General features: G+C 39.6%; 1 protein-coding gene across 1 annotated transcript in view; it reads left to right on the top strand.

Moving 5' to 3' along the window:
* The window catches only part of znf407 (zinc finger protein 407), a 229,658-nt gene extending 220,310 nt beyond the window's left edge, over window positions 1–9,348 (top strand). Inside the window, exon 10 of the mRNA XM_028471626.1 lies at window positions 7,947–9,348. Coding sequence (XP_028327427.1) covers window positions 7,947–8,794 — 848 coding nt within the window. The 3' untranslated portion in view covers window positions 8,795–9,348. The remainder of the gene's footprint in view (window positions 1–7,946) is intronic.
* The last annotated feature ends 3,122 nt before the right edge of the window (window positions 9,349–12,470 follow it).

The following is a 12,470-nucleotide window of genomic DNA, read 5'->3' as shown; positions in this document are numbered from 1 at the left end:
ACAAAATACGGAATGGTATTGCATTCACTTGAGAGAAAAAAAATCCAGTTTTTCCGAATAATACATTTTTTGGGTTTGTATTTTGGGCAATTTTGTTCATGTTTTTTGGATTAATTACTAATTAAGGAAAAAAATTACTCTGAAAAACAGAGGAAAAAAATGGACTGAAACTGAAAAAAATCTAAATTATTCAGAAAAACCTGATTTTTTTTTTTGTTTTTTTTGTTTTGTTTTTTTTTTTCAATTGAATGCATTATGCTTCCATAACCAAAATACTCATTAGTAGCAGCTCTAAAAAACATATAAAGTGTGCTGACGACTGAGCTTTCTGTGTGACCTGCACATACCCATCTCAAATAGTAGGCAGGGGGGTGCAGTGTTAAAATACTCACATAATTTTATTTCCAAACCTAAACTCTGCTGTTATCATTAGTTATTGTCACCCTACATTGTGTTCAAGTGCTCATTTTTCTGCGAAGTTTGTTTTAAATAAGTTATTTGAGGTTGAAAAACAGGATTTTACGTCATATATGACGATGATTGACAGCCGCTGATCTTGCGTAGCTCTCTTTGTGAATAGCAGTTACGTCGTGAAGGAAAGCCAAGACGCCATTTAACTTTTCTGTTCAGTTTTTTTGTCTTTTTTAAGCTGTCAAAATGAGTTGTTCTACAGTAAACCGTTCTAAACCGTTGATTGAATTTCCAGTGGGAAAGATACTTGTGTTCTCGGCATAGCTGGGCTGCGTCAGTCATCAGGGCAGTACGTTAAATGGGCGGGGCTCGTCCCTCCGGATTCTACTGTGCAGAATCTGGTTCCAAAATTGCAAGATGCAAGCACCCCTAAGCGCCGTATTTTGGCTTGAAGAACGTTGAGTGGGACCAGCTACAGTGCACGCCCACTGGCTCATACTGACACTGTATCAACTCAACAATGTCACCTTCAAAAGACTGAGACATTCCTATAGAAACATGCATGCACTCACACACATACACATTACTTGGTCTGTAAAAACCTCCTCACAAATAACGGCCATATGTGTGTCAGGTTTAGAGTCCCCATTACACTCTATTCAGGGCATTGGCTTCATATCTATAATTGAAGGTAATCGGCCAGTAAAAGGATTGTAAAGGATGTGGAGAGGAATTCATCATAACGTTAGGCTGTTCATGGTCCTACTGCTCACCTTATGGTTAATTCAGTGTGTTGTGCTATAGTTTTATACAGTATAAGTGACTTCACTGGCCACACGTTCAAGTCTTTCTTTCTTTGTGCCTGCATACATCTGTATATGCATGCGTGTTCCATATAAAATGTATTTGCAGCGGTGACAAGTAATGAAGTACAAATACTTTGTTACTGTACTTAAGTAGTTTTTTTGGTATCTGTACTTTACTTGAGTGTTTATTTTTTGGCAACTTTTGACTTTTACTCCTTACTTTTTTAAGCAAATATCTGTACTTTATATTTTAAAAATGAGTTAAATGTTACTTTCGAGACCTTCGAAGATGACGTCATGACGTAAGAAGAGGCAAACCAACAACCGCGAAACTGGAGGAGAAGCTAGCGCTAGTCAACGTGCTATTTAGCAATGCTAAAACATTCTCTGGGTTTAACTGATCATTTGCAATTTTTTTTATATTGAAGCATGTTATTTACAATTTCTTATCTATAAGTGCTAAATTCTGTTAAGGTGTTCATAATTTACTTCCATGTACCAGTTTTCTACAACTTTTTAAAAATGTTAAACTCAAAGCTGCTCTGGGTTTAATTGAGCATTTGTACTTTTTTTTTGCTTGAATACTGACGACTAGTACTTTTGCCACCTCTGTGAAACTGAAAGGAAGAGTTAAATAAACTCTAAGGTATTTATTCTAACGACTCAAGGCTGTAGACGTGTGTTCGCACTAGCTTGGTTACGTGTGCAACTGCGCTAACATTTGCAGCGAGTTGACCTGTAATACAGCGAGTGTAATTGATTGTGTGTGCACTGGTGTCGTGGTGTTAAGGTTAATTACTCTAACTGCTGGTAAGTGCTGTCTGACCGCTCCCCAGGCGCCCCCTACAAGCTGAAGTAATGCCACTTAGAGCGCCCAGGTCCCTGCCACCGGCCAGCCTATTGATCCACTGATCAATAGCTGCGTCCGTGCCACATACTCTGACCTGATGTTAGACAGCGGTAGGGTGAGGTGTAACATGTATCGTGATGAATAGGCCACAAGATAATGACCATAAGTATTTGGAAATGGTATTGATTATCTCTGTCAGGGTTTGGGGTGTTTTGGGAGTATTGAACATGCTGAAGACCTGAGCTAGCGTAGTAAGAACAGCCAACAGAGTCATGATAATAATCCATAACTTAAACATCAACGACTGGCACATGAAGATCATGACCTGACTACTTGGATTCATTATCAGCTTGGATAGTGTTCTATCTAAACAATCATCATATATGTCCTTCTATATCCACTCCCCTATCCTTCCTATTAGGGATGCACCAGAATTTTGGCCATAGATTTTTAGTGTTTGGTATTTTGGTGCATCACTACTTCCTATAGCAACCAACGTATTTTCCGCCAAATTAAAAAAAATTAAAATAACTTGTTTTTTTACACTAAAGTAAGAAATCATTGTCGGTCTTCATTGGTTTTGGTAGAAAAACAACCATCAGCCTCATCCAGTCATCTATGTGCTCTTTACAACATCAACATCATTTATTGATCACGTTTTCAAAGGTGAATTTCCTCCAAGTTGTTTTTCTGTTATCAACATGACATTGGAGCCTGTCTACGCATCCTTTCCTCGCTCTGTTGTTGTTTTATTCCTCTCAGGGAATTTCCATCTTGTTTTAGATCAGAGCTAATAAAGCAGTCGGCCTTTCTTCTTCTCCCTCCTCCCTGCAAAAGGAATCAGTCAGTCAGAACACTCAAAACACATATTAAACAGGCATCAGCCTCTCGCCGGGGCCAAATCACGCTGTTCAAATGTTGTTCTTTCACCGGGAGCACAGGAGAACTGAAGAGATGGGATCTGCAACATTAACTTGATTCATGGCTGCGGGGACTGAGTGACACCCCATAAACCTCAGCGGGCCGCCACTGGGCACAGTCAACAGCACCCCACAGCTAATGTGACACACTGGCATTGCATAGCTTTACACCCCCACCCCCCTCACAGAAGACCTTACACAGGCAGACAAATGTGGGTACAAATACGTTACAAATACTCTGTTCTATAGTTTTATGTCTGGAGCTGACACAAAACCTCCAAACAAATGCTAACACAGGTACATCTTAAAAAAAGATAGTTAAATCGTAAAAAAGTTCAATATGTTTTGTCATTCATTTCAAAAAGTGAAACCTATGATATGAAGTAGACTCATGACACACAGACTGAAATATTTCAAGCCTTTATTTCTTGAAATTTTGGTGACTTTTTCATGATATTCTAATTCTTTACATGTGCCTGTGCATGCTTTACATGGATATGCCTCAAATGGTTATGACCAATGATATTCCAAACACACTCAATTGTACTTACACATGAACCAACTTTTTATCATTCAGTAAGAACAGCACAGCCACTCGGTGCCTGTTCTCACCAACTGACTTCTCAAACCAAAGCATTTTTGTAGAGGCACATGGCATCATCCTTGTAGCTGTGTGAAACTTGTTTTCAGTTGTTGTCCCTGTAAATCAGAGGTTTTAAACTCACTTTCAATCAGGGGACACATATAGGTTTCTAAGGGCTCTATTCTCCCATGTGCGTAAGTACAAAAAGCCGCGCAGTGGCGCAGTTGTTGGCTGTGTGCTGTTCTCCCCCTGTACTTAAGTCAGTCGCTGCACGCCTTCATCAAGTCATGCACCATGGGTGGAGCAGCCCTGAAATGTTGGTGTTTCCATTCAAATCTGGCTTTACGGGCATTCTCCGGCGTGCGCAACTCCTTTTCCTCTTACGTTCTTCTAATTCTGGAATAAGGTCAGTGCCCCGATAAGGTGACACATTATGTTGCACTAGAAATATGGACTTAGTTACATTCGAAGCCACACGGACTTGTGCGTCGCACAGCAGCAGCTGTGATCACTCAACTGCTGCTGCTGCACGATTAATTAAAACTCTGACAGATGCAGACATCTGTCCACGTTGGTCACAGTGATTCAACTATTTTCATACTATGTCCAACGTAAAGTCACAGTTTGATCCACTACAGAGTGAAACAAGCTGTCATATGCGGATGAGGATGGACCAGAAACTGTTCCCACGCATATTTTAATGAGGCTTAGCTCACGTCTCTTTAATATTTAAAACTGCGTATTATGGAAGCCAATAATTCTCTATTAAAGCAGGACGCTCTGCGGCCGCGTTATTTCCTCATATCTCCAGCGCATCTAACTCGGTCACGCTTTACAGTGATGATGATGATGATGATGATGATGATCAAGGAGAGAGATTTTAACTGTGACTCGGACAGAAGAATGTGGCCGATTCTCAGCGTTGAGAAAACTCCATGTTTCGTGATTTCTATACAGCCCCAAAAAATGACATCACCGCCTCCTTTCCTTCAGCCCGCCTTCATTCACAGACTACGTGGTTTTGCTCTACTTATGCGCGGTGGGCGTGTCAGGAACCTGGACTGGAGAATACACATAGGAGAGAAGTGCGTAACTGCAGGCGCGCAAAAAAGTCCAGACGGGAGAATAAACCCCTCAGAAATTAGCTAAATTTAGCAATGAACAATTTAGCCATAGTTTTTTACCTAAACGTGTAGGATTGAGTTGCAGATATCCATAACTAATCTATATTAGGTTTTACTTTGCTATAAGTTTGATTCTGTGGAAAATATTCCATTGGCTTGATTGTTGATGCACCAGGAGAGTGGATACTAAGAGTACACAAGAAAAATCAAATAGCCATTAGAGAATGATCAAAAAACCTAAACTAAGCACTAGTTGTGAGCACCCACTATGATGTCCTTCTTTTCACATAGTTATTCTGTAGGACGATAAATGTCAATAAAACACAGAATTGTCAGTCACCGCGGTTACATGCAGCTTGAGAAAAATAAATAAAAGGCCTAGTTCTTTGTTAGCTTGGCTAGAATTGGAATTTGCGTTGCTCGATTAACACACCCAGAGAATGCGATTGACCATCAAGCTATTAAGCTATTATTATCAGACACAGCGTTCTGCACATGCTCTCTGATGACCAACGCCACATTCTTAGTTGAACGAGGAAACCAAAGTCATGCTGCTACAGCTAGAGCAGCTAAAATCTGAAAATACGATGATGGATACGATATTAATTCATTGTTTTATTTCTTCTTCAGGTCAACAGGTTTTGTCAAGGATAAAGCTCCACCTATCAAGGCGGAGTCAGACGAAGCCTGTAGCTCAGGGTTTCTCAAATGGGGGTACGCGATGGCACTACAGGGGGTACTTGAGAGAGAGCAAAATTAACAAATGACTGCATTAAAATTATGGGGTTTCATATAGTTTATAATTATGTTTTAAAATAATACAAAATATTACCAGCAACTCACAAAACGACGAAAAAAACACACAAAATAAGATTAATATTTATTGAATAATAAAAAGAACAAACAACAAAACAAAACAAAATACACAAAATGACACCAAAAACACACACTAAGAGAGAAAGATATTACTATTGCCAGCAACACACAGAACAACAACAAATATACACTAAATATGAGAAAAACACACAAGATCACTACAAAATACACAAAAATAACAAACGACACCAAAAACACACGCTGAGAGAGAATAATTTCGATAATACCAAACAACACACAAAAACGACAACAAGAATACACAAAATAAGAGAAAAATATACTGAATAAGAAAAAGAACAGACAGACAACAACAAAAACTGTAAATGAAAGAAACTTTAGAAATAAATCTCTTAATGAGGCACTAAATACAGTTTCATTCATTATTTACAAAATGAGATTATTTAAAAGGTGTGTTATCACTCATTCATTCCATCATTATGCTCTATAGTTGTTTATTCATAGTATTCTGAGCAAAATGTTGTAGTGGGTCAAAGGGGGTACTTGGATTCAAAAGTAAGAGAAAAGGGGTACTTGAGTTAAAAGTGTATGAGAACCACTGCTGTAGATGATTCATTTTTGGGAGGTCCTTAATCCACTTGTTAGCTTAGCTCAATAGCTGTGTGCTTGTAACCTTTGGCCTAGGATTTAACCTTAGCATTTAACTTTGAATCTTGTGTATTGAAGTTGTAAACTGAAGTGTGATTTTATGTATATATATATATCAAAGTTATTGTTTAGATATATAGATATATTTTTTTATTTGACCAACATCTGCTTCTCCCCCCCCCCCCTGACAGTCTCAAGATCCTTTGTTTCTGCATAGATTATCACACAAGTGTCTGAGCCCAGTGCTGTCTAAACAATGGCATTTCTAACACTGTTCCTATCACCTTGGTAACACCATGGCAACCTACGATCGAAGTGGGCACAGTGTGGCTCAATTAGCACCGGCCGTATCTCACCATCAGGATAATTTCTCATTTAGCCTCCTTTCATGCAAAACATGTGACGTGTTACTTCCTCTTTTGAGTGAATGATGTATCTGACATAGTTGGTTTCTTCCTTATAATTTTTGCTTTTAAAGAATGGATAAGTACAATGTGAAACCAGTTGTTTCCAAAAACCTAGCACAGCCATCTGTAGTTTGTGGACTTCTTCCAACCTTGGATTTTAGACATTTTAGACGCACATGCATAAACATATTTATCAAAATGTTTATATTCTTAAGATGACTTAGCCATCCTGTTACAACAATGCACTGATCATCTCATTTGTTGCTTTATATTTTAGAAACCTTGTAAATAAAGGATGTAGGAAAAAAATTGATTTGGCGATATATCCCGATATTTCACCTCGCAATTATCATATCGATCCAAAAAATGGCCAAATCATGGTTATTTAATGAACAAAACATTTAATTTCATTAACATTAACCTTCGGTCACTAGGTGTCAGTGAACTACATCAGACCTTGTTAAACGACTTCACTCCTCAGTGCATTTTAGATGAATGTTGATTTACACTTTATTTTCATAAAACATACTTGGCACTTTTATAGATGTATGTAGTTACTTTTATTAAAGAATTTATGAACCTAATCAGAATCTGTTGTAGAAGCAAAAGTTAAACTTTTTTTGAAAAATGTAATTTGACACTTAGATAAACGTACTAAGTTTTGTATATTGGTACTTGGAACTCAAACATACTCGTGCGCACTCCGCGCGGACTGTCCCCTCTCCTCAGAGCTTACATACCCGAATGCACCGCCTCGTAGTGATTTCTAATAAAATTCTACATTTCCCACAAACATTAGCGCTTGTCTGTAGTCTTTGTCCTGGGACGTGTTTTAAAGGTATTGGTACTTTTGTAGCTCGTCTGCGAGTCTCTCCTCTAAACTCGTCTTCATCTCTCCTCTGTTTCACCAGGTGATGAAATGCAGGTCGGTGTTAAATTTATTGCAGGTTAATAAAATGCCGAGCAGTATTTGGTTTGACAGTAACTATGCAAAGAAGTCCGCGTGGTCGTAAAATCTGAGCTTTGCATCCAATCGGCCTGGCAGACTCCGCTTTGCGGATGTCCGCCCGAGTACGTGTGAGCCTTTGGTTACCATTTACCTGTTCTCGCAAGTTTAAAGTAAATGAAATAAATTGTATTTCATACTATTTTCTACTTGTAAAGGTGAAATTTGTCATTATTGATATTGTGATGTATATGGAATTGTTTAGTATCAAGATATATATCATGATATATCGTATTGTGACAATGTGAATCAGTTTGTATCATCACATTCATCATGATGCACACTCCTACGTTATACTAACCTTGTTGTCACTTTGAACATCACATTCAATGTGAAATGTGTCTGTGTCCACTGCAGGTATTGTGTCCAAATCCTTTGACTGTCGTCTCAAAGGCCAGGGGGCCACTTTTGTGGAGTCTGGAGAATCTCCTACACACAGTCATGGCTCATTAGAGGCCCTCAGCCACGACGGGCCCATCCAGCAGGTCATCATCATCCAGGGCTACGGTGACGGGGAGGTGGCCATCGACCAGACGCTGGAGGAGTCGGCGGCTGCCACCCTGCAAACCCTGGCCATGTCTGGTCAGGTGGCCGAGGTGCTTCACATCACTGAGGACGGACAAGTCATCGCTTCAGGCAGGGAGGTGGCCTCCTCCGGGGCTCACCTGGCAGGTGGCGGTACACAGTATGTGGTTCTAGAGTCAGGGAAGGCCAGAAAGGATCTACAGGCTGCAGCCAAAGGAAGAGCCGCCCTCGAAGCATCGGCCGGGCAAAGTCACATCATTTCTGAATCATCCACAGCTCTGGATGCCCTTCTTAGTGCCGTCAGTGAAATGGGTCATCAGGAGGAGATTCAAGGAGAGGCCACCGTCGTTCATGAGGTCCTGCAGGGCGATGAGCACATGCAAGAGAAACAGGAGCAGGTGCAGATCATTAGAGATGCCGGCCAGGAGGAGATGCAGGAGGTTCTGCAGCTGGCAGCGTCACAGATGATGAAGGAAGGACTGACGCAGGTCATCGTCAATGACGAGGGAACTCACTACATCGTGACTGAGCTGGACAACTGCACCCTGCAGGTGGAGGAAGGCATGTACGGTGAGGCTGCAGTCGGTGATGGAGAAGCACAGCAGGCCGAGCAGCACCCTGAGGAAGAGATGGTGGTGTATGTAGGTGGAGCTCACCATAATATGGTTCTGGATGGATAGAAACCAGAGAAACATTTACTTTTAAAGTGCTTCCCCGTCAATAGACTTTATGTTTTGTTCCTCACTCTCATTCAGCTTTCCTTAGTTTGGGGTCGTCCTTGTTTTCTTTTGTTGCTGTGAGGCTGAGCTACACTCAGGTCAAAACTCCTTCCTTTAATGTGCAGTAGCAGAGAAAAGTGATGGTGCTAATTCAGCGAACCTACAATCATCCAGTTACTCATACAGTGCTAAGAGTTTCAATAATGTCAGTCAAAGACTGTTAATCTTCATCCTAAGATACATGTTATACTATAAACACATCTGATGTATGCTTCATGAAGACATTTTGTGTTTTGATGTGCAGAGGAAATCTTTGTTTCTGGGCTTTTTGCCTTGTTTTCCCTTTTATTGCTTCATTATTGTTTCATATTGTTTCACTTTTTGGATTCTGTTTGTTCTATAAGTGTAGTTTAGAATAAATTGGTTTGATGAAATTACAATTAATTCAAATATAAATACTTCATGTGTGATGTATTAGCGACAACAAATATGCAATACAAGCTTTGTCCCCTTAAGTTGTTGTACTTTCTTCTGCAAAAATCAAATCTTTATTTTCCAAACATATTTTGTCTGCAGATGAAGAGAACACTTCATGATTAATAAGGACAGATAATTCATAATTTACTTAGTGGGTTTAGAGAGCAGATAGAGCTGGGAATGAGAGCATGTTATCATCAGCATATGTGCACTCGCTGCTTCTTCAGTAGCTTTAACAACCTTGCTAACAATTTTGAATTTAGCTGCTTTTCCTTCACTTAAATCAGAGATAACAAAACGGGGATTTTTAATATCATAAGAGATTAAACGCCACTAAAATGTTTTTTATTCTTGGACTTGAATGGTCTTATTTAGTTTTACGATGGAGCCGTATCATTGTTTCGTTTAATGACCACATCAGTTGTACTTCATTATTTATTCAAGGACTTCATCATGAGATCTTGGGGGTATTTCATCAAAGTGTTCCTAAAAGAACCAGGCCTACGGTTTAAACCTGGTTTAACTGTTCGTGGCTTTTGACATTTCATCAAACTTTTCTCAGCTTTGAAGCTCGCCGTCTTAGCCAAGCCATTTAACAGTTCACATATCTCAGAAGACCAATGACATGGATAACAGATGTAGTGATCAGAGACGTGACGGCGCATGCGCTTCAGCTTTTATTCTGATTAAACAACCAATAGAAACCACTGTTGAGAACAACAGGACGTGACATCATCTGTTACTGAACAGTGAGAAGAGGATGATGCAAAAAAGGACGGACACGTTTAAGAAGATTCTATGCTTTGAACATTTTAAAAACTAATACAGGGTTGGTGTGTTTTTTTAATCATAGAGAACAACTGAAGAATGTATGATTATATACTGATCCATGGGACTTTGATGAGTTTGATGTGTTTTTTTAACACCTGATGATGACTTTATCATCATTTTTATCCATTTAAAATCATTATTAAACATTTATCATGATATTCTGTTAAATTTCCTTTTAAACTACCGCATTAAAGCTGTCGATAGTGAGTCTTTTTGTCTCCTTCTGTCATTCCTTTATCTTTGTTGAGTGTTTTAAAGTATCACAAAATGACATCTTTCAAAAATGATGACGTAGTTTCATATGCGTGTGTCTGCAGGTTAAACTCAAACCTGCTGCTTGGGAGCAGGTTTACGCTACAAACTGTGTTACTATGGTAACCAAGGTATTTTCCCGTTGATGAAACGGCCATTCCAGTTGGAACCCGGCTTAAGTGAGCTGGACTATCAGGTTATACCCGGAAATAACTCTGAGCTGGGTTTGATTGACAGTTCAATGCTAAACTCACATTGGTTATACTATTGGAAACATTGTATTTTGATCATTTTTAAATGCAGTGATTTCTTGTACATCTCAGTCTCCAACTAATCCAAATCAGTTCATTTCTTTCCCATTTAACAACAACAAAGTTGTAAAAGGTTCATAAACAGTGTCAATTCTCTATATATGACCAACTCTGTCAATTCAGATCTTTTTTCCCCCATGTCTGATTTTTTTCCCATGCCAATCTGAACAGTAAAATTCTGATTTTTTCAAATTCGACCCAGGCCACTTTCATATGTTGATATAAATCCATTATGTATCTGATATTTTGCAATGTGCTGCTGTTTGAACGGACAGGTCGCACTCTATCTGACTTTTGCGTCATCAAAATGCGATAGCGTGGGTAAGTGGGGAAACCCCGGTGGAGGACGTAAGTAGAAAAGTAGACGGTGGAAAGAGAGTGGGTTTTTAAAATTAATAAATATTTATTATGTTATGCATATTATTAGTGCCACGCACAGGCCGAGATGAGATGCCTCCATATTTACTTCCGTAAACAGTACCTTAGGACCTCTTGTGCATGCGGGTCACTTCGGGGTCACATTCCGTTCATGCTCCAAACTAATAGAAGTCACATTAAATGTGTAAATATGAACGAGCACTTAGTTTAAGTGAGAAATAAAAGGATATTTGCATCGATTTTGTTCCTTATGCTGTTGCTGATCACATTCTGCATCAATACCACAATTACATGTGCATTAGGGCGCCATCATAAATGCAGCGTGCACACGCATACACCCACCGAGGCCCCGCATCACGCTTTCTGATCACTGACGGTCATTATCATCACCATTACGGTTATCGTCCTCATCATCGCCATCATCCTTTCATCTCTCCCCCCATCAGGCCCATTCTGTTCATTGCATACAACAACCTCCCCCTGAACAGTTTTCAGCACTAGAGGGGGAATCAATATTCATTTAGGCCTCAACACAGACCTGCTTACTGATGGAGTGTGTGGGAAACACAATGATCAGCTGCTGAAAGTGGAGAGAAAAAGCTCTCATACACTAAGGGCATTCAAAGATCATCCCATTTAACACACACACACACACACACACACTTAGGGAATGAAAGGCTAAGAGAGAAAGTTCTGGAGGAGTGAGCAGAGAGAGATAGAAACAAGGATCGCAGATGTTTGCATGGAGAGGAGAGACCACCAGTACACTGATCCCACCTGCATTTATCTCATGTTGCCATTATGTGCCTCTTTTTACCTTTTCCACACAGCCAAGACGGGAACGTCTCACACCATCTACACATGATTGAGAAATCCTAGGAATGGTTACTGAAATGCATTTCATTATCATGCGCATTAGTCCAAAGTCAACTCACAAAAACAGAAGTATCCATTACGGTTCTTCAGTAAGATGTTCTTTACACTGGCTCCCAGTCAGCCTCAGAATAGACTTTAAAGTTCTGCTGCTGGTGTATAAATGTGTGAATGAGTTTGGTCCAGAATACATCAGTGACATGTTAGTCAGGTATGAACCCAGCAGGTCTCTCAGATCTATGGACACAGGTCAGATAGTGGAGCCCAGAGCTCACAGTAAACATGGTGATGCTGCTTTTAGTTGTTATGCTGCAAAGAAGTGGAACAAACTGCCAGCAGAGCTGAAGTCAGCATCTAACGTGAATATTTTTAAATCAAAGTTAAAGGCACTTTTTTTCTCTATTGCGTATGATTGAGAGAGATTTTTGGTCATGTTGTTGATGTCATGTGTTTGTTGATATTACTGATGATTTTAAGCTGTTGAATTTTTCTGTTGCACTTTTTGATCATGTAAA

Source organism: Gouania willdenowi, chromosome 16 (genome assembly GCF_900634775.1).
Source record: "Gouania willdenowi chromosome 16, fGouWil2.1, whole genome shotgun sequence".
Classification (NCBI taxonomy): Eukaryota; Metazoa; Chordata; class Actinopteri; order Blenniiformes; family Gobiesocidae; genus Gouania; species Gouania willdenowi.
Note: the sequence above shows the minus strand (reverse complement) of the source record. Positions and strands in the feature narration are given on the sequence as shown.